The sequence below is a fragment of the Coenobita brevimanus genome, chromosome 26, assembly GCF_032717465.1.
Source record: "Coenobita brevimanus isolate Jiangsu-jjx chromosome 26, ASM3271746v2, whole genome shotgun sequence".
NCBI lineage: Eukaryota > Metazoa > Arthropoda > Malacostraca > Decapoda > Coenobitidae > Coenobita > Coenobita brevimanus.
The window spans coordinates 48,188,355-48,211,559 of record NC_136979.1 but is presented as its reverse complement, the minus strand read 5'-3'; the positions used below and the strand labels follow the sequence as shown (position 1 = coordinate 48,211,559).

At 39.6% G+C, this 23,205-nt stretch overlaps 1 protein-coding gene across 1 annotated transcript in view; it reads left to right on the top strand.

Annotated features, from left to right (window-relative positions):
- Hml (hemolectin) overlaps nucleotides 1-18,302 on the top strand; it is a 183,121-nt gene extending 164,819 nt beyond the window's left edge. Inside the window, exons 80-91 of the mRNA XM_080268005.1 lie at nucleotides 2,846-3,034; nucleotides 4,629-4,851; nucleotides 6,532-6,681; nucleotides 6,918-7,024; nucleotides 8,164-8,379; nucleotides 9,821-10,000; nucleotides 10,901-10,996; nucleotides 11,275-11,427; nucleotides 12,054-12,205; nucleotides 13,691-13,938; nucleotides 15,051-15,206; nucleotides 17,695-18,302. Coding sequence (XP_080124131.1) covers nucleotides 2,846-3,034; nucleotides 4,629-4,851; nucleotides 6,532-6,681; nucleotides 6,918-7,024; nucleotides 8,164-8,379; nucleotides 9,821-10,000; nucleotides 10,901-10,996; nucleotides 11,275-11,427; nucleotides 12,054-12,205; nucleotides 13,691-13,938; nucleotides 15,051-15,206; nucleotides 17,695-17,927 — 2,103 coding nt within the window. The 3' untranslated portion in view covers nucleotides 17,928-18,302. The remainder of the gene's footprint in view (nucleotides 1-2,845; nucleotides 3,035-4,628; nucleotides 4,852-6,531; nucleotides 6,682-6,917; nucleotides 7,025-8,163; nucleotides 8,380-9,820; nucleotides 10,001-10,900; nucleotides 10,997-11,274; nucleotides 11,428-12,053; nucleotides 12,206-13,690; nucleotides 13,939-15,050; nucleotides 15,207-17,694) is intronic.
- Nucleotides 18,303-23,205: the final 4,903 nt, after the last annotated feature.

Genomic DNA, 23,205 nt, shown 5'->3' with positions numbered 1-23,205 from the left:
AACACATGCCACATAAAATGATCCCTTAGCATGGAGGGAGAGCCCCCTCGATGTCAGGAAAGGCAACAGCTTCCTGAACTTCTTTCAGTCACTCCTCACTCTAGCCACAGAGCAAGCTCCTGCCCCACCTCCAGCACCTAACATGTCTCCCAAATAACAAAACTCTCCCATATATTTAAGAGACTCACCAGCAAGTTCAATTCATTCACAACCAGCAATCTCCATATGCTCTCCTCGACACACCGCACACATGAAATCAACATTATCTCGCAGTCTACCTCTAATACCATTACGTCTCTTGTGCACCCACTTATTACAAACACTGCACAAGATGGAATTGCTTCCTACGCCCTTGTGACAAATCTAACATGGCCACTCTCCCTCTTCTTTGACAGTACCGCCACCAACCCTAGATACCATCACTTTTGTTTTATCTTAATTTACTCTTAAGCCCTTGCACCCCATACCATTTCTCCACTTCCTAAATCTTTCCTCTGCCTCCTATTCATTCTCTGCAACCAACACCAAATCTTCAGTATACGCCATCTCCCATGGGAGTCCATTCCTGAAGTCACGTGAGAGGGCTTCAAGTACCATGATAAACAGCAAGGGGCTCAAGACTGATCCCTGATGCACACCAACAATCACAGAAAACTCATCACTCAAATCTTCATTCACCCTTACCTGAGTGTGAGCACCCACATCCATGGCCATTATGACCCTAACCAGCCACTTCTCAATCCCAGTATTTTATTACTTTTTTATGGTTTGTAGGATTAATTTTAGCTGTAACCTTTAGCATGTGTAATCTGTGTTTACTTGTGTTTGTCATTCATTGTATGTGTGAAAAAATCTCTGTTGGTAAAAAGACAGGTTTTTCACACAACAAAACACACAGTGTGCTTGCTCATGCAAATTGTAGCAAACACCTTTTAGGAGTAAGGGTATAAGCATTTATCTCATGGGATGAGGACTTCATCATGACATAGCTAAAGTCCAGTAGAAAGGATCTACAACTTCACTGTGCCTGTGAAATTCATGAGATCTGCCCCAGATTTTAACATTTTTGTGCTAGTGGGATGGTCCTGCCCATGCTTATGATGTAGTATGGTAATACATGTATTGCTGTTCTCATTTATTCTTTTGAATTCTAGTGCTTGCTCATCATTTCACCAAGCATTGCTTGTTTTAAGGAAAGGAATTATGTTTTAAGGAAAGGAATTAGTGTCGCTTGTTTTGTATGTGTATAAAGGCTTCAGCATGCTTGCATGTATCAGCCTTCGTCACCTAATGGTGGCTTTCCTTGCTGCTTGATCTCTGGCAGCCTCCCTATTCAGTCCCTTATCCCTGAGGTCATACTCTATGACCTTGTCCTAAATCTAATTTGGTCTGCCTCCTGCAACCCTTCCCTCGATGTTCATACTTCTTCATGCATCTCATCTTCCACACCCAGTTGTCATCATCCATCCCCTCAGCATTCCCAAACTATCTTAATCTACCCCTTCTCATCACAACACCAGTACATTCTAGTCTCATTCTTCCTCTTTACGCTTCACTCACAATTGAAGCCCCCCCTGGCCCAGCATTTAAGTATGCAATACACATTACTTAGTATCTGAAGTTTTTTGTCAGGCTTTTAGTCAGTGAATTAAACTTGTCACCGAGTTCAGCTTGCCCTGTACAGTAATTAAGTTAGCCAGGTTGGAAGGTTAGCCATTTAATTTTTGTGTCAGGTTGTCACAGTATTAAGGGTCCATGTTAGAGCAGTTGTTTACTGACATATTTGTGTCCCTGTGGCTTAGATGTACACTTTGGGTACCTTATCTTTTTTTATTATAACACATTCTACTCCCACCAGAATATTTGTACTTGTGTGGCCAGTTACTTAGAGTTTGGATATGAGAGATAGGGTGCAAGTTGGAGAGGGGGCAGGTGGCAGAGGGCAAAGCGACATGGAGACTGTTCATTTATAGCCATCTCATATGGATTTAAGGTGTATGGTGAAAGGTAGCTAAATAGACTGTTTAGAAGAAGAAGAAACAAAGAAACTGATGGATATTTGGTATTCACCTTCTGAGGATAATTTCAAGAGCTTTAGAATGACATTAACAAAATTAAAATTGAGCCAGGAATAATGACAGAACTTGTTGTGCAACTTGTGCTTTATCACTTAAAATCCATGACAGTGCATGTTTATGTCAAGCTCATCTGGTAGTGCAGTTGGAAGAGTGTTTGGGTTGTGAAATATGGTGAAATTCATGCAGCATTTCGAGTTCCCTCCCCCTCCACTTTTGTTTTTATGGTCCCTGGGGCAGCCAAGCTTTGGGCTCCTACGCTTGGAAGTGGGTAAAATATAGTTTGGCATTTTGAGCAAATTGAACTTTGGTTTGTTGCAAAGCTTGTTGCAAACTCAGTCCTGGTGAGTGGTCAACAGTTCCTATAATGTTGCACTAATTAAAAAAAAAAAAAACAATATGTTTTAATGTTTGCTGAAGACCGCAGACCAATGCTAGTTTCTTGGCAATATTAATTCGACTTTAGGACAACATTTTGTGCAGTGAGGGTTAACTCTAGCATGTACGTAAAGGGCTTTCGTTTGTGTAGTGAAACCCAAAATTATGAATGGTGAAATGATGTATGATTTGTTTTACCAGGCTGTATGTTGATAGTTTTTCTCTTTGTGTGAATTCATTTTCCTATTTCTATACTGTATTATACTTATCCCATTACTAAGTAAGAAATAAGGTTAGAATAATGATGTTTGTGATAGCTTATTTTACTCATTCACTTTCCGTAATCTGAATTGTATTTGAATCACTATAATATTTAACATAAACCCTTGCAGGTGCTTGACAAACTCAAGTGCGTGAATGAAAGTGCCTGTCAAACATGTGATGAAGAAGGCCACCGTGTTGGAGAAGTGTGGCAGACAGACCCCTGCACCAGCTGCCAGTGCACTGAGAGGGGGAGCATCTGCAGCACTCGCACCTGTCCTACAGACCCCATCTGTGATGAAGGATACATTGTGGTTGAGGTATGTGGCCAACATTGAGTTCTGCTTTAAAACAGAATGGTCTCATAATTCATAGATATATCTTTATATACATATACTGTACTGTATACATTTTGAAAGTGTTCCATGCTCGCATAGATCAGCCTTGTTCATCTGATGGATTCTGTTCCAGTGTCATGGTCTCTCCCAGCATTCTGATAGAGTCTTCATATTCCTGGATACCTTTTCAGGATCTCATCTCATGTTTTCCCTGGTCTACTTACATGTTCCTTTCCTTTGATGTTCAGATGTGCACAACACTTTACTCAGTTACTTTCACATGTCCTCTGCACATACTGGAACCATCTCAGCCTTCCCTTAAGTATCACCTTCCTGTCACTCTGAGTACCCATATATCCTTATAACTTCAGCACAGTGATACCTTCAGTCTTGATACCACTAGATGATTGAACTTTATTTTTTTATTTTTTATTTTTTTTAAGGAATGACCATTCTTACTGAAAGGGTCTGAAACTATCTCTGTTTAACCCTTTCAGTTCACAGAGTCCTTCCTAAGTTGACTGTAATTGTCTGGTGGTAGCAAGAATGAACTGAGAAGCAGGCATCTTAAAGAAAGGGCTACTTTTTGACATAGCATTCTATCTCTGATCGGAATTACACATGGATCTTGCCGTTCTTTTTACAGTATGATTATATTTACAGATATCATCATCCTTAGCTACCCAAATTTCATGGCCAGATAGCATTGCACTTCTATGAAATCGTTGGAGGCATTTTTTTTTTTTTTTTTTTTTTAGTGACTCTGTACAGCTAGTAAAATAAGATTCTGAATAATTGGAGTCTTTATCATCTGTGCTTGACTTTTTAGCTATTTATCTTCTTAACTTTCCCCGTACTATTGAATACAGTAATTGTAGTGTTTAGCGTACTATATATGCTTTGATTTTTTTTAGCTAGTCTCTTCATTAGCCTGTCTTGTATTGCTGGACAATTGGAGTGTTTATCATCTCTTCTTGACTTTTTGGTTCTTTTGTTATTTCCTTAGTCTTTCTGCAGTTACTGGACATTTGTAGTATATATTATTTATGCTTTACTTTTGGCTCTTTATTTCCTAAACCATTACCCTACTACAGTCTTTCCATGTAATACATGTGCTTGCATTATGTGCCTCTCCCAGTACACAAGGAGGGGAGGGGGATTCAACAGTTTTTATATTGTATACCCCTGGGTACATGTCACATTCCCATTAGACATGAAAATGCAAGCTGAGTGGACCAGATCAGGTGTTACCTCCAACACTGTGAGTCCCCACTTCCTGCATTGATCCCTCAAGCTGAAGCACACCCTGTGTTTCATAAGCTGCAAGGGTGTTTTGTCACCCATAAAAGTATGTATTATTAGGAAAGATTGTACTAAATAATTGTAGTGAGTATCATCTGTTCATGACTTTTAGCTGTTTGAACCTTAGCTCATCTTCTGTTGTAGTGTTTGTGATCTATGCCTGCCTTTATTTTCTTCTCCTTAGCCTCTTCACTGTTGTTGGATAATTGTTGTGTTTATTATCTGTGGTTGACTTTTTAGCTCTTCTTATCCTTAGCTTCTCCTTGTACAACAGGTGCCAGGTACAGGGGATGATTGTTGTGGACCAAGAAAGAAATGTGAGGTGGATGTACCTGACTGTCCTGAGGAGATCAGTAAGCCAGCAGACACATGTGGCTATGGGCAGCATCTTAAGCTTATTAAGGCTGTAGGGGTGTGCCCTCAGTATGCCTGTGTCTGTTTAGAACCTGAGGACTGTCCTGAGCCAGTCATTCCTGAAAGCCAGAAGCTCAAACCAGGTAGAGGCATAAATGAAACACTTTAATCATAGTACAGTATACAGTACAATAATCATTGGGTAAAACTAACTTCTGTGATGCTAAACTTTCTTTTAGTTTTGTTTTTTGCAGCATCTGTCCATCTAGTATTGCCAGATGCCTTAATCCCGTAAGGGGTGGCCACAAACAAATTGCCTCCATGTCGCCCTGTCCCCATGTCACCCTATCCCCCACCATTTCACTGCCCTGATCCCAGCTCACACCCCCCTCTCTCATACAGTATATCTCTCCACTTCAACCCCCCATCTCATTCTCAGCCTCCCACTCCACCTCACTCACATATACACTCCTTTTTAGTCTCTTGCTCTTCATCCTCTCCATGTGGCCAAACCTCCACACTGTATTTCTCCAAACGCTGTCTATTACATCCATATCCATACCACATCGCACCTTCACTTCCTTATTTGTCAGTCTGTCTCTCCATGTAACTCCACATGCTCCTTTCAGATAACTCTCCACTGCTTTCACTCTTGACTTGTGTCCTTCCTACAAGGTCCAAGTTTCACTTCCATATGTTACAGTTGGTATCACAATACTATCATGCAGCTACTTTTTTACTTCTATGCACTCATTCCTGTGCATCATTGCTTTCAAGGAACCAGCAACCTTTCTTCCCTGTTATACTGTTTCAAGCACTTCACCTCCCAATTTTCCATCCTTACTCATCACACTACCCAGGTAATTGAATGCACTCACATTTCCCATTTCATCATCCAGCCTCACTGTACATTCATTGACTTCATTTCTTTTGAAGACCCTAGCTTTACACCTCCCTACATTCACCTTTAGATTCCATTTCTTACACAGTCTTCCAAACTCATTTACCAGTCCCTGCAGTCCCACTTCGTCTTCACTTTACAACACAGTATTACTTGCAAACAATAGTACAGGAAGTTTCCAAACGCTGCCCTCTCTTATTAGGGCTGCTCCAGCATCCACTGCCCTACCTTATATATACCTTTTTTATAACCCCATCCATATACAGATTGAACAACCATGGTTCAGTCCAACCTTCAAATAGAAAAATTCACTCAGTTCACTATCCATAAGCATGGCAGCCTTAGCACCCTCATACATACTCTCCACGGCATTCAACAGCATCTCATTTACACCATATATTCTTAATATTTTCCACATTCCTTGTCTATCCACCCTGTCATATGCTCTTTCCAAATCCATGAAGGGCACATACAACTTCGTTCTCTACTCTAGAAACTTTTCCACTAAAGACCTAAGAATGATTATCTGATCTACACAACCTTTTCCCTTCCTAAAACCTCCCTCTTCTTCTCCAACTACTCTGTTATTTCCCAAACTCTATCAGTAAGTATCGCATCATATACTTTTCCTATTTTGCAATAGATACTTCTAATCTATTTCTCTATCTATAGCCAGATGCCTTCATGTTGAGGGTAGAGTTGTAAGGCTCCATTGTCTCATTATGCCATTATATGTGATATACTGTACAGTGTAATGAATCCGGGTTCATAATTCAGATGACTGTCGAGCATTAGATTTATCAGAATATCAGGTTTAGTGACTCATTGTTCCTGCAGTTAGTTTGGTATGTAGAGATTTCACTCTGTGTAATTTTTTAGTGTAATGTAATGTATTTGAGGTGCAATGGTCTGTTTTTGTTAGGTGAGGAGTGGTCACTGGACACAACTGGCTGCTGTGAGCGTTACGTTGCATCCTGTACTGGCAGTTGTCCAGAGGTAACCTGCCCACAGTTTCATATTCGAACCCAAGAGCCACTACGTCAGGGTGAATGCTGCCCTGAGACCAAGTGTGGTGAGTGTTGACTATGATATGTTTTTGTCAAGTGGTTGATGTACTGTATATAAAGTTGCTCTTTTATTTTTATAATGAATCATATTTTGTAAAGTTAAAACTGTTATACATGAAGTCGTTAATAATATGCTGTGCTTGCTTACAGAAGTGAAGTCTGTTAAGACAAACTGAAATGAAAATTAGATTAAGCACAATGTATAACTGGATTCATTGTTTCTTATTCTGTGTTCTTCTAGAGCCACCCACTGATGCTTGCATCTATGATCACCAATATGAAGTTGATGAGAGTGGCTTTGAACAGACAGTTCCACCCACTGCAGTGCCAGAGAAAAAATTATACAAGGTAAGCAGTTAAGTCGTAAGTCTACAGCACTGGTTGTTGGTACTCTGATTAGAGATAGATAAAAGTAGTTACTATGATGCTTTTGTTTTAGCTTCCAGAAGTAAGTGGGTGATTATATTTTTCAGAATATTAATTTTCCCTTTATGTTTTCTTGTGCTCTTAAATTGTTTAAAAAACAATAGCAGCCAGGTCCCTATACCTTCTCTGAGCTATAGATTTCCAAAGCTGCAATGCATTTACAGAGTGTCCTTTAAAAAGTTTTTATTTGAAAAGTATTCTTTAAAAAAATATAAAATATCTGTGTGTTTTAATGTATTTTGAGGGTAAGGGCTTAGGATGAGGGACTGAATATGGAAGCTGCCAGAGGTTGAGCAGCATGGAGAGCCATCATTAAGTGACCAAGGCCAACACATGCAAGTGCAGTATGTTGGAGCCATTATAAACAATACAGTATGAGCCCTAGGATTCAACAGTCAAACGACAGAGCCATTAAAGACACCAAGATATTATTTTACTCTATCAGTGTTTTTTTATGTATTGATTACAGTACTACCTCTTTGGTTTCATTTATCATTGAGTGATACTATATTGTTTGTATGACTTGTTGCTGGAAAATAAAGTGAAAATGGAAATAAGGAAGACATCTCAGAGTTGAGCAAATGATGCCTATTGACAGTCAGTCAATTGCAGTGATAGGGACCCCAGGGTAACCTCCAGTTGTAATGAAATAAAGCAGAAATGAAAGAATAAAAGGTGTCACTGTACTCAGTGGGTTATGAGAAAGCACAGTATCCTTTTGATCATTGTCAAGAAGCTTGTCATTTCTGATAAAAGAGTACAGAATTGAAAAAAGATACCATTACTGAGCTGGTGTACATTCTTCATGATGCCTTACCAGTATGTAGCTATTTCTATGCATTTGAGAATATCTGACGTGATAAAGCTGCAGAGGACATGCTGTTATTCTCAGTATTGCTGTCAACCATTTTTTTGGTTGCCAGAGAGGAACATCATTTTGTGGTACCAATATGCAGTAACTGGACAGCTCTTCTTGGTTTTATAGACATTCCACACATCCTCCCTGTCCCTCGAATGGACCACATCACTAATGGCAACAACCACTTCCTGGTTCTACTCAGGTAAATGAGACTTGGGAGGATGGGCTGTGTCAGACCTGCCGGTGTGTGGTTGGGGGAGATGGGATGCCTCAACACAAGTGTTCTCAGCAGACCTGCCCTCCACTGACAGCACACCCGGACCATGGAGAATACCGTCTAGAAAGTGCAGAGGTTCCTGGATCATGCTGCCCAGATATCTTCAGAACAGCTTGCATTGATGATTATGAGGAGATTGAGGTGAGTTTACCATCATACATCAGTGGAACTGAAGTAGTCAGTAGAAGCTGGATGGCTGCCATGAGAATGAGAGTGAAGTATTGCTATGAGCCAGTTAAATAACCACATAGCCAATCACTATTAGACAGAGGCTTCAGCTGCAGATCTCTTCGGTGGTATCCTTGAGGTTGGGATATAACAGTAATGCATATGTATTTCCCACACTGAAGTACAGGTAGCTGAAAGGGAGGGGATAGTGTATACAGGGAGCTCCCTACATTCTAAACAATTTCTCAAAACCAGTTCAGGAAGCCTCACATCCAGGCCTTATGTCAACTCAAGACTATCTAGACAGGATCGTGTGGCTGTATGGAATGGTAAGGGTGTGAATGCAGAATGCGCTGTAAATTAGTACAGGTAGTTAACACTTCCTGGATAACAGGATGCAGTTTAGTGCCCAGTAAAGGTTCATCCTATGGACCTGTGAATGACAAGAAATCATCTAGCACTGAATATGAGTTAAAACATTAACCCCTTACCCTGTCACTGGGATCTATAGATGTCCATGGAGTGTGGTGCCAGTGGTTTCTGTTTAGCAAGGTTTGTCAGAAATGCACACAGAGAGGAGTAAACACCCAAGGTTGCGGGCTGTCACTTGGTCTTCTCTGCTGTGCATCGTGCATCACATGTAATCAGTTTGTTAATGTTTTCCCTATGTTTAGTGTATGTCTTAGGATTAATTTTGAAATTGTGCAACCAATCAGTTAATTTTTATGATATGTTACAGTAGTAAAACAGTGAGGTCTGATCCTTACGGAAACTTTTTTTTTTACCATACTACAACTAGTATTGCTTCGTAATTCTGCTTTTGACAGTATGCAGCATAAATATACAGTTTCATCTCATTTTGGATTTGTTCTAGTATTAACTTACCATAATGTTGTCTTTTGTTTTCTTTGGTAATGTGTTTAGTTATATTCATGGTACTGTATTTTATAGGTAGTTATTTGAACCTGGAATGGAAGTACAGGTATGCATGTCACCAGCACCAGTTGTTGAAGAATTATGATTTATAGCAAATTATAGCACTGAATATAGGATTTTTATTGCTGTAGGTAGGTGATAGTTCATTTATATAAGTATGAAGGAAAATATAGTACTTTACAAGAATTTAATAATACAGTACTTGGAAAACCACATTTTATTCTTTATTCTTGTTACTATCAGACATCTTTATTCATCTTAGGAATGACATTTTCAGACTGGAGGAATTTGATGCAGCCTTTATTACATTCTTCACTGCATACTGTGTCCTCTGAGGTGAATAAAATATTGGGTAGTAGACAAATAAGATTAAAAGAATGACTTTGTATTGAAGGGGTTAATAGCCAGATGTGAAAAATTTGTCTTTCTATGGATGTACTCATATTATTGTTTGTAACCAAAATTTTCTACATAATAGGTAGGAGAGACTTTAGAAGACCCCCTGAATGGATGCCGCAGCGTGGAATGTATCCGAACTTCTGAGGGACGTGTAGAGAAACGGGAGAAAATCTTCTCTTGTGACGAGGCTTGTCCAGGTGGCTGGATATATGAACCTTCACCTCTCTATCCTCAGCAGTGTTGTGGTCAGTGTGTCCAGGTAAAACAGCCCTGCTAATAACAGTACACCAGTTCTGTATGAGACAGGCCTGGTATGTATTCAGTATGGACGGTGAGTGTACGTGCTGAAGTGGTGACATGTGGAGGTGAAGGTGTACAATATGTAGGAGGACTACTGGATTTTGGAAACAGGCTGTGAAGCCTATAACCAGAATCGGACACATAAAGAAATGAGGCAGGTGTGTCATGACTGTTATTGTTATTGATAGAGGTTTTGTGTGTGTGTGTGTGTGTGTGTGTGTGTTTCATACATATACCTACTTAATTGTTCTAACCTAATTGTAAATTTACAGTTGCCCAGTCTGTTGTTGCTATTGATGATATTCATACACTTTTCATAGTTTCTTTCTTCTTTCTTCCAGAGAATTTTAAATTTCCTATCATTCTATCATTTCACCAGTTCACATCACTCTTGGTACAGTTGTTCCTTGGGCAAATGTTCTTAGACACCTTCATTTTTTTGGATGTAGCCTTTTTAAGGATTTTACTTACAATACATTTCTCTAACTTTGATATATGGTTTTGTCACACATACAGCTTCATCTGATAGAAAAGGTAGGAGGAGGAGGTGTGCAGTGGGTCTCTGTGCAGACATGTACCATGTGCTGTGAGAAGGAAGGGTGTGTGCAAAGACTGGAAATTCCATATTTGCTTATTTTGGAGCTCATCTTAAGTGTTATACATATTCTGCTTGTGCTGTGCAAGCATTTTGGATCTGACCAACAACTGCGTGCACTACATGAACCATGCTATGGAAATGGACATTATGGAAGGAAGTTGTGTGTCTTACCTCATAAGTTCTATATATCTTTATTTCACAGTTTAAGTTCCATATATCTGTACAGTTTTATATAATGGCATACCTCTGGCAATTCTTTAGGTAGCCTGTGTAGTGGAGGGTGTTGAGAGGAATGTGGGTGAGAGCTGGGAATCTGTTGACCACTGCACAAGTTATACCTGTGACCGAGACCACAGTGTGAGTATGTTATTCTTCCTTCTTATGTTGTCTTTCAGTTTCTGAATTTATATAAACTGCTGGGCTGTGCAACTCATTTCACAGAATTAAACTGGATTACTGATCAGTCTCCTTGAAGAGATTTTATAGTATAGCCAAATTGTGTACAGTACATACATTTTATGACTTTTACAAATACAGTCTGTGTTGAATCAAACTGTTTTGAGTTCCCATATATTAATGACTTTAACAAGTACATTTGTTGCTTTTATGTTGACCTGTTTCTTCAAAACTGGTAGGACCAGATTCAAGTGCAGGCTGTTGAGGTGCAGTGTTCAGAACCATCAGATGAAGAATTAGAACTCTACACATTTGAAACAACCCCTGTACCTGGTCAGTGCTGCCCTGTCTACACCCGTAGTGCCTGTCTCCTAAATGAAGTCACCATACAGGTACGTTCTTTCATGTTTTATTATGTATCTTCACAAACATTGATTAAGGTGAATAACTTTGATAACATAATTTGGACTTTTTATATCATTGTTGATATGGGATAGATCGCATTCAGGCCATCACGCTTCTTTCATGCAACACTGACCCACTGAACGCCTAGCTTAGCATATCAGAAATGCCAGTACCACACAAACAACACTCGATATCTCAGGGAGCACTGTGAGACTCTGGCCAGTTTCTTGCAAGGTGCAGGGTTCTCATGAAAGGAACTCTGAGACAACAAAATATAGTAAAATCTAAGTAATTTAAATTGAAACTTTAATATTGCACAGTGGAAATAACTGCTGTTCTATGCAATAATTATTTTACCAAAATAAGAGTAGCATATGTTTGGTTGATAAATTTTGCCACATGAAATTTTCAGTTAATCCCATCCTGCTGCCAGCATGTTCTAGCTAGGCATGCAGATGTGTACTCAAGTCCTTCAGTCAGATATCAAAGTACAATTGTCATCCCTAATTTCACCAGTACATGGTATATTCTGAAAACTTTTGTGATTAGTACTGTACAGTTAAGTAAGAAATTATTTAGTGCTATGTACTTTACTTGGACATTATATACACAGAGTGGCGAGGATGTGCACGATCCCAAAGACAGGTGTACCACCATTAGCTGTAGAGCTGGTCAGGATGGAAATGTAACCCGGCGGGAAAAGGAAACCACTTGTGACATGCGGTGCGAAGAGGGCTCCACGTATACACAGCCTACAGATGATAGGTACTGTATTAGGGAGCAGATTTTTTGTATGAATCGTGGACAGTGTGCCATAAAAAACTGGATTGCTTAGCCCAGGTCTAGTTTTTGAGTGATATTTGGGATCACCAGATTTTTTTCTTTTTTCTTTTTTAAATCCCAAGTGAACTTACTCATGTAAATGGATGAAAATGGTTTAGGTAATTTGGGGTAATGTGTGTTTTGATAATAGGAAAGAAAGTAAGTTAATACAGATGAACCTTGAATCAGTTTCATGTATTATTATAATTATCATCATTATTTTTATTATTATTATTATTATTATTGTTATTATCACTGTTATTATTATTACTGTATTTTTATTATTATTACTAGGAGTAGTAGGAGTAGTAGTAGGAGGAGGAGGAGGAGGAGGTGGTGGAGGTGGGGGTGCTCACCATCCACTCACTCAATGTAGTGCTGCTCTCAGGTGACTGCCCTTTCTTCTCTTCCTTCCGTCTGTCCTTCCTTCCTTTTCTGTCTTTCTTTCCTTCATTCTTTCATCTTCCTTCTGTCTGCAGGTGACTCTACACTGAGTGGCAAGCTAAACAGTTTCATTTACTCCAGGAGACCATTTACTATGCTGGGTGGTAACCATATAACCAAATAATGGCGCCTGGTGGTTTAGTGGTTAATTAAGGCGTGCCAGTTGGATTGAGCCAGTACAGGTTTATATCCAAGGGATGGTTGGGTTGCTTATGTAATGCCACATGGGGATGAGTGTGGCTGGTCACTCTCATCTTAAATGTCAGGACCAACTTGCCCAACCCCAGGCTCAGACGCTCCTTATGGGGCAACACTGGATTAGATAATGATGATGATGATGGTGATTTTTTTTTTTTTTTTTTTTTTTTTTTTTTTTCATGGTACTCAGCAGTTTTCCATCTATAAGAGGTGTATGTAAAGAATTCCATATATCCCTCCCTTTCACTGTTCCTTACACTGTTTCCAGATCCAGAAATTTCACAACTATACAGTATAGTTTTCCTCACATGCTTTTCTCACTATCTGCTAAATTGCAAGTATTTAATCTGTTCTTCCTATCTCAGTTGTAAAGCTGCTCTCTTCATTTCTAACCAGATGTTCAAATCCTTTTTCCTGACCATCTGTTTTATTTTGCATTTGCAAAGCATATCTTAAAGTAAAATACATAAATGGTGTTCTGTTATTTAGTATGACTGACAAAAAAATATATATATGATGGGTGAATGGATATTTGTCCTGTTTCATTACAGATCTCCTTTCTTATGTCTTATACTTTTATGCATTGTGTTTGCTTTTTCAGGATACCAATACTTCAAAATCCATTGTTTGTAGGATTATAGGTTGATTGGTAGTGACAGTTTTGTTGTCCATTCCCTTCATATTGAAGTATAGGTTTAATCAGTGAATACAGTATTGAAATTAAGGTGAACTTGAAAATCATTTGATGCCTTTCTTATTCTCCTTTCACGGTGATCCCATCTTTAGTGAGTGCTGTGGCAAGTGCATCAAAACTCACTGTGTGGATGATGGACACATATATGACATTGGCGAACGATGGCACAAAGAAGATGATATCTGCTATGAGTACACCTGTGATGTTCGTGATGAAGTCATTACCATTGTGGCTGTCAAACGTGAATGCCCTTACTTTGACCCTGAGTGCCCTGAAGATGAGATTTACATGGATGAGCTTGGTTGCTGCCGCCTCTGTAACATCACAGTAACACCCAAGAGTAAGTACCACATCAGAGTTCATTGCAATTATGAGAAGAGGACTTCATACTTAACTGCTAGTAATATATGATTGTAAGAAGGGACTAGATGTTTATTACATATCTGTCATTCAGAGGCACTTGGTTAAGCATTGCTATTTATTTGGAGAAAGTATATAACTCAGATAATAGTTCCTTTATTCTGGTCTATAAGCTAGGTGCACAGTATTGATTTTGTTTCATGTAATATTTCTAGTCCCTGAGAAACAGGAAGTTAACATTTGTTTTTCCTCATCTCCTTGGGTGGATTTTATACAATGGACCCTTGAGTAACACAGATACCTGCTACTGTCAGAGAACGATGTTATCGAAAACCATTCAAGAAAAGAAAAGAAAGATGTATGATATATAAAGGCCTATCTGCATCTGGCCACTCGCTCCGTCATCCTTTTTTCGTATATCTGTACCAAAATACCCTAAGCACCTTGCCGACACAAAAATCTACTTTTACACACACACACACACACACACACACACACACACACACACACACAGTGCACAGAAAGCATGTGTAGTATACACAAAGCACATGTAAAACAAGAATTTTATGACTAAGTGGAATCAGTAAAACCATCACTACACTCAGTATTGGGAAACTCATGCATATACTTTGTGTGTAAATAGGGTTAATTGGTTCCTGTGATTGCCAATTCATCCCACCTTAACCGCTGTATAAAACTCGATACCTATCTGTCAGTTTATTTACCTTGCAATGCTGTATATCACCATCAGGAAAATAAGAGCTTGGGGTAGCATTCTTAATTAGTCCAGAGAGCATAGGTAAGAATGATTAGTCGCATGCATGAGTGCTGTTATGTTTGCAATAAATCATACCCCTCAGATTTAAACCCTTACGGGCCACATCTGATTGGAGTGACTTTGGTTATATGGTTACCACCTAGTATGGTAAATGAGTTTCTGGACTAAAAGAAACAATTTCGCATGTCACTCACATAGCACTTTGTCAAGTTGGTGAAATGAATGCCCCCATCCATCACTACAGGTATGCAGTAGTGAAATTTTAGCAGATACATTTGCCATTATTTATTACCTGAGGTTATCTTCTACACTAGGTGACTGCAAGCCTAAAGTCGTTCCACCACAAGAGACTGTGGGACTATTCCAGCTTTCCACATGGCGTGTGGGAACCTGCAAGAACCCCGACCCAGTCCCTGACTTTAGGCAGTGCTCAGGCCACTGTGAATCCTTCACACAGTTCCAGGGCAAAAGTAAGTAAACCTGTGTTTTTACCAGGAGAGTCATGTTTTAATACACTCCATGTTCACTTTACGCATTGTGTTTATTACAATACAGTACTGTAGTGGCATCAGGTTAATGATTGCAGGGTCTTTACTTAATGACTGGAATATCTTTTGCTTAACAACTGGGGCACCTTTTGCATATTTCTCTAAATCAAACCACTGAGTTCCTAATTATGGGGCTCTTACAGGGCTGGCTCTTTTGCAAAGTGATCAGGGCATTTTTTGGCTTAATGATTGTGGCATTTTTTACTGCATAACTAGGGCATCTTTTTGGTTAATGATTGTGGCATCTTTTTCCTAATGGCTAGGACATCTTTTGTCCAGTGCTGAAACATCTTTTGCTTAATAATGGGGCATCTTTTACTAGTGATATGGACATTTTTTGCAAAATGATCTGGGCATCTTTTGTATAATTTTGAGTATCTTTTGTTTAATGATGTAGTATCTATTGGTGAATGATTTGGGTATCTTTTGGTGAAAGATTTAGGTATCTTTTGGTTAATGATGAAGCATCTTTTGCTGAATGATTTGGGCATCTTTTGTTTAATGATGGAGCATTTTTGCTTATTGGTTGTAATTTTTTGCATAATGGTTTGGGGATCATTTACTTAATGATTGGGACACTTTTGCATAGTGACTGATATAGCTTTTGTCTTACAAATTAGCATCCATTATTTAATGATTGGGAGCAGTTTTTTTCCTATATGCAATCAGAGTTTTGACTGAAGTTAAAACATAACTTCATAAGGGTGCAATACATTAGACGTAGAAACTTATTACAGGGTTATCCTAGAATATAGGAAAATTGCAAGTAGTTTGAGACTCAGGCTTCATCTGGCCATTTAGTTCAATGTTTCATTGAATGAAATGCCCCAAGGCAGACAGTTAACAGTTGGAAAACATTCAGAAGTTAATTCCAGGCAGAGACACAGGGAGGAGACTAAAAATCAGTCATGCAGTGCGGCACTCTGAAGATGAATGATAACCATTCAAAGGCCAGCAAGGTCCTTAAACCACTTGAACCATCCTGTGCTTGACTTTGAACTGCACCATTGCATCAATGGTGGATCTGCACAGGCATCTGGTAGTGCTCATGACTGGACTGTCACACATCCATATTGCAGAACTTCTGCCTATCAAAGTTCTTTTATTTCCTGAACTGTATCTCTTTGGAACTCACTTCCCCAGAGTGGTTTCCCCCCAAACTCCAACCTGTGGCTGTTCAAGTCCATCTGTTACGGATTTTTTATGAAAAAGTGTGACCTTAGGGTTAAGGGACTGAACAGGGAGGCTGCAATGGATTGTGCAGCGTGGAGAGCCGCCATCAGGTGACCAAGGCCGACACATGAAAGCATGTTGGAGCCTTTAAAAACGAAAACGAAAACGAGGACAACTGTAAGCTGGTGTATGGATTATTATTATTTTTTTTTATTCATTTGTTTTTCCTCCTCTGTTATTGTAAAAAAAAAATAAAAAAGTTGAGAGCCTTGGTGCAGATGAAACTGTGATGTGGGGTCTGCTTCGCTCTGTTAAGTTCATTACCCCACAGTGCTAGAAGATGCTTCATCTCCTCCATAGTGGGTACCCTAGTTTTTGTTAGGTGCTTAACAGTCAGAGTAAGCCCATTCTGCAGTGCAGCTAGGACAGTCTCAGATTTTAAATTATGGTAGATCATGGACTGGGGCAGCTTAAGGGCCTTGGTGATCTTGCTTACCACCAGCCCCTCCTTATGCCACATAGTAATATCCAATTTTATGTTAATGGAAAGGCTATGCCTTACCCTTTTAGGCTTGCCCTCATTGCCATCAGCAGCACCATACTTTCCACTAGGGGGTAGCATCCTGATCAGACATGTTTTTCAAGTCACAAGATTCAGTATTTCACACACAGGAAAGTTATCATTTCATTTAATATTGTACAGTGCAGTGTTTGATGTAAACTTGCACTTCCATTTGGTGACAGTGATGGTGTTTAGATGGTTATGCATGGGCAAGACAGTTATGCAGTACAGGGAATGCAAGGGGGATGATCAAAGATGCAGGACATGTGAGCCAGTGGACAAGCAACATGGGGTCTTTAAAGGGGTGGCACAAAGGAAGCCATGTGTGCAGAGGCCAAGGATGGGGGTTTTGTGTGTGTAAACACTGGGTGGCCATCTTGGGTCAAATGTCTGACTGTTGGCCTGTGTGTGGCACTGTGTGCACACAAGATTGTCATGTATGGTCACCATAATTATTGTTTGAGTGAATTCCGCGTTTAATAACCCGAAACTGGGTACACATATAACGTTTTGTTTTTTTTCATCGTTCTATTAAATTATCACATTACATACCATCATATACTGAGTTGTGATTTTATTTATATATTTACAGCAGTGCTTTGTTATGTGGGGGAGAGAAAAAAATCTTGTGAAATCATAGTTTTTAAAGCCTTACCAAGTGTTTGTTTTCCACAGGTCGTCAGGCTCAGCATGTGTCAACCTGCTTCTGTTGTAAGCCATCACGGTTTGAAAAGATCCGTGTGATGTTGCGATGTGATTCAGGTGTGACCTTCAGCCCCGTCTATGACAACATTGCTGACTGTGAGTGTCTTAGATGCAATGATGGTGGTCCAGAGTACATGGGAGATGCACCAATATTGGATGAACCTGATTTCTTTGCCCTTACAGAAGAACCAGTGAATCAGTAGAAGAGCTGCTTTACATCTGTTTGGACCAAGTATGTTTGGCTGGTGAACATAAGCTCCATTATTTTGCAGCGCTCTTTCAATGAAATCGTGAATATCTTTTACCCTGTGATAAAACGTGTGCTGTTCTTTAAATCAGTTGAGGACATCCTAAGGAAACAAGAGTACTATAATGTAAGTGGAAGAATATCCAAATAAAAGTGCAGCACAATGGAAAAGGCACCCAGTGAAATATAACTGAAGAGTTTTCCTGCCTGGAGCTCTAATTTTCTTGGTAATGACCCTGGCTTGTTGTGTGGAACTGCTTCACTGCTGCTCTCATGCCCACTACCTGTCTCCACCCTGTCACCTTAGTACAGTATAGCCACAAGACAGTCAATTATTTTTTTTTTCAGTGATATGTGCTTATCTGTGGTCATGTGCCAGAATAATACATTCATTGAACTTATAAAAGGAACTAAATCTGTCATGTTACACAAAAATATTTCTAAACAGAAAAGGAATTTCAGCTTGTCATTAAACTGTAAGTGGAGGACTGTCTACAACATATGACCTCAAGCAGTCAAGAGATTCTCAGTCCTTGCTGTAAAGCTGTCTTCCATAGTTATAGCAAGATGGAATCTGTTGCAAACTGGTACAGCTTTCAAAATGAATCACAACATCAAGAATGAGAGGTAATGTGAAGTAAAGTGTTTTGTTGGTAGTGTAATTACAGTAGGTCTGCAGTTGTGATTATGTAATATATACTGTAGTTGTGCCGTACGTTGCAGTGTTATGATGTAGATACGTATACGTTATTCATATGTAATTATGTAAATGATTTTGGAAGATGTGATAATTGTACTGTAGTGTTTTTATACTGGTAGTAATAGTGATTATTGTAGCTGCAGTGGTAGTTTAATTATATGGTAGTTATGGTGATAGTGATGGTAGTGTAGTGTAGTGTAAGAGTAGCAGTAACTGAACTCTCCAAGGACTGATCTGTTGCTGACTTGACCTAAACTGGATTCTGTTTTTCATCTTGTAAATAATTACATCCCTGCAAGTAAAAAAAGAATAAAAAGAATGTAAACTAATAAAAAAAGAATAAAAAAATAAAAAAGATAAACAAAAAGCAACAAAAAAATACTGCAAGGTGAAAAAAATAAAAAAAAATATGAGCAAGTGAAAAAAGTACAAAAAATAGATCCTTTACTCTGCCAATAAAAGTAACATTGTGTAATGCTGTATCTTTTCCTGTGAAAAATGCCTGTACTAAGGTAAGTAATCCCATTCCTGAAGATTTGAACTGTAAAAAGACCTTGAACCTGACCTAAAGTCAGAGCAGTTACTTGGTAACTGATATTCATTATTCTTCTGCAGCAGCCTAATACCATGTAGCTGTTTGTTGCCACAGTGACTTAAATATATTAATTCATCTGCAGGATTTCTGTACTATTTGCTCCATTGAAGTTATGTCAGTGTGATGTATCTTTTAAAATTAGCCAGTTTATTGTTGCTTAGATTCTGTTAATCTTTATTACTATTCTGTGACTTTTTTTTTTTCCCCCCCCACTTAAAAGATGGGGTAAGGTGGGATCCAGAAGTAATTAAACAAAAGTATAAATGTGGGAGAACATACAGCTGCATGCCTAGTGAATGAGCCACACATCATTCAGGTCTTCGTAACTCTGGCTCCATTTCTCAGTCCTAATCATCTGCTCATATATTTTAAGTAATTTTTTTAACAGCTGTGCCTCACATCTACCTGCTAGAGAGAGTTAGTGTCTTGACTGTCACAGTAAAAAAGTGTTGTCAGCACATTCTCAAGTGCTACTCTATACATCCTTATATAAGCAGCTCAATCCCCTGTCAGTTCAGTAGCCTCAACTTCCATACCTTGCATTATTTTATGCTGATTCACCATATCCATCCACCTTCTTAGCCAGCCATACCTTTTTCCCTTCTAAACTCACTCATATAGACTGATTTTATGACCCTGTCTACGTTTATTTTTTCAGTATGACCATATTGTCTGAACTCTTTTTCTTCCAGTTATTAGCAGACTTCCCTATTCCATATCTTTCATTAATGATTGTTTATTATCCTTTTCTTCCTGTTATTAGCAGAATTCCTTATTCCTTATCTTTAATTAGTCACTGTATTTCTTATCCTATTCACACAGTTACTTCACACATTCCCTCTCAGTCTCTTTTTCACTGCTTTTACTCTTAACCTTTCACACTCATGCCACACCAGAGTACACCTATACATTCATGTGGACAATAACATACCTTTATACGGTCCTTTTGCCACTCCCATTCTCTGGTTCTTGTTCCATATTAAGATCTTTACAGGACCAATGACCGATTTTTTTCCCTTGGGTCTTTCCTGAGCCAAAGGACTGTACATCACTTCTCTCTCAGTAACCATTACTTTACTGTCACCTACATTTACTTGCAGACCACATCAATCACTTCATTCAGAATGCTCTAAGCCATTCTGAAAGATCTAGTTCCATATTAACACTATTTGCATATATCCAGACACTACAGCCACAACCATCCAGACACCATCACCACAATCACATAAACACCATAACCCAGATACCATCACCACAGTCCCTCAGACACCATAACCACAGTCCCTCAGACACCATAACCACAGTCCCCCAGACACCATCACCACAGTCCCACAGGCACCATCATCACAATCACCCAATCACCATCATCACAAACACCCAGACACCATCATCACAATCACGCAGACACCATCATGACAGTCACAGGAGGCACCATCACCACAATCACCCAGACACCATCATCACACCGCTCGCTGGTGCAGTGGTAACGTTCTCGCTTGCCATCTGGTAGACGGGAGTTCGCGCCTCGCTCAGGTTGCGAAAAGTTTCACTGACGAAGTGGGTGGTTACTGTCCCCCCTGAGCAAGGGGACGGGTGTGTGAAGGTCACAGCCTTGCCCTTAGATCGGACTATATGAGCTCTCAGCTCCCTTCCGGGAGGGTAAAAGCTGACGATCACGACCATCAGGTGATCCTGACCGACCCGGTGAATTACAAACACCCAGACACCATCATCACAAACACGCAGACACCATCATGACAGTCACATGGACACCATCACCACAATCACCCAGACACCATCATCACAATCACCCAGACACCGTCATCACAGTCACACAGACACCATCACCACACTCACCCAGACACCATCACCATAGTCACACAGGCACCATCACCACACTCACTCAGACAACGTCACCACATTCATCCAGACACCATATATATAGATAGATAGATAGATATAATTTATTTTTACCCAACTCCCTCCGACTTTCATAATAATAATAATAATAATAATAAATTAGAAGTGCAGTTTCTTCCAGTACATGAAGAGAAAACATGGAAACTGCATATCCAGTCGTGCGATACGTATGCCGATTTGAAAGTTACAAAATAATATTGCTGCGTCAGAAAAGACGTCCGTGACCGCTTAGGTATGATGGGATATATGTCAAAGAGTAAAGAAATCTATTTGTTGAGAAGGGGTGATATCCCAGGATACACTCAGCAAGTAGTAGTAGTAATAGTAGTAGTAGTAGCAGTAGTAGTAGTAGTAATAGTTGTAGTTAGCGGATGGGAGACCATTCTACATGTACTAAGCTTTCATAGCGATATCCACCCTCCTTCCCCAGTTTTGTATACTTTTGTAAGTTTTGGAGAAGGCTGACCACCCTAAAAATAATGGTGGAAAGCTTCATATAGTGGAAAACATTATCAAGGAACCAGACTGACTCACGTGAGAAGTTTTGTTGAAGTCCATGTGCTCACTTTCCCCTCTATCTAATTGTTAGATATAGATATATTAAAATATAAGGAGATGCTGCTGAACTGTTTGCTAATTGTGAATGAAATAATTGTAAACTAGTTATAGTTTTGTGTGTGTGTGTGTGTGTGTGTGTGTGTGTGTGTGTGTGTGTGTGTGTGAGAGAGAGAGAGAGAGAGAGAGAGAGAGAGAGAGGATAAAAACTGAGTGGATGGAATGTGTATGAGAATGAAGGCACACGTGCCAAAGACTGCGCCCTTGTGTTAAACTAATTGGCAACCTATAGAACGACCCTTAACCCACATACGAGTACATTTATGACGGACTTATGTATGTGCATCTTTTGGCCTGTAAAGAGGAGCAGGCGATTTCGAAGACTGAATGATGAGTAAATGAATGGATGGTTCATTTCACATGACACAGGGCTTCTCGTTCAGTCTGCTGTTCCTAGTTTTTCATCTACCCTACCCCATGTGGTACTAAAAAATAGAGTTACCCGATTGTCAGAAATTATGGCAAAAGAAGACTTAATCCTTGTAAGAAACTTATCTTTGGCGATTATCGTTCATGTATCTGCCTCCCCAAAATCTATCTACTGTATAGTCAGACGCCTCAATCTCGTAAGGGATGGCCAAAAACAGTATCGCCTCCATGTCGCCCTGTCCCCTGCCTTTTCTCTGTCCTCTCCTCAGCTTACACCCCCGTCTCTCATATACCTTTCTACTCCAACCCTCCATCTCTTCCTCGGTCTCCCCTTCCCTCTTCCCCCCTCCCCAGGGTGGTAGCGATTATTGCACACATTTTCCCCTTGCGATCGTATATCGAGTAACGCGGCGCCCTAAACTCGAACACAATAAATAACACCGATATTGACAGTGGCTGTTTTCTGTCGTTCAGATGGCAGTGCAAGAAGAACGCAGTATTTTACTTATGATGTATGCAGGTGGTGCTGTGTTGCTTGCTAACAGTGAACAGGAGCTTTGCAGACTGACGCAGTGTTGATGTTTCAGTCAGGGTCGTGTTCTGAAAATCGTAATAGATATAGGTAAGACTTAAATAACGGTTGTTGAGCGAATTTAACTTGTGTGCTGTAAATGGGGAGAGATTTAAATTGGTGATTAAGCCAATTTAACTTGTACGGTAAAAGAAAAGAGGTAGGCTAACTGTGAACTGGAATTGGGAAGTGAAAGGAAGGTGACTGGTGCATTGAAGGTCTCGATAGTGAACAAGGTCCGAGTGTGACTGCTGCAAAAGGAAGGTGTGTCAGTGCCCACATCAAGGTATAGGTGTGAGACTGGTATACCATGAGAACGAAGAGTGAGGAGCAAATTGTGGAAAGTGGGCTTTTGAGGAACGTGTGTGGAGAGCTTATAATGGATAGGATTAAAAGTAATGTGATTGGCGATAGATGTGGAGCAAGGAGGTGTTGACAACTGGGTAAAAGAGTGTGTGATTAGA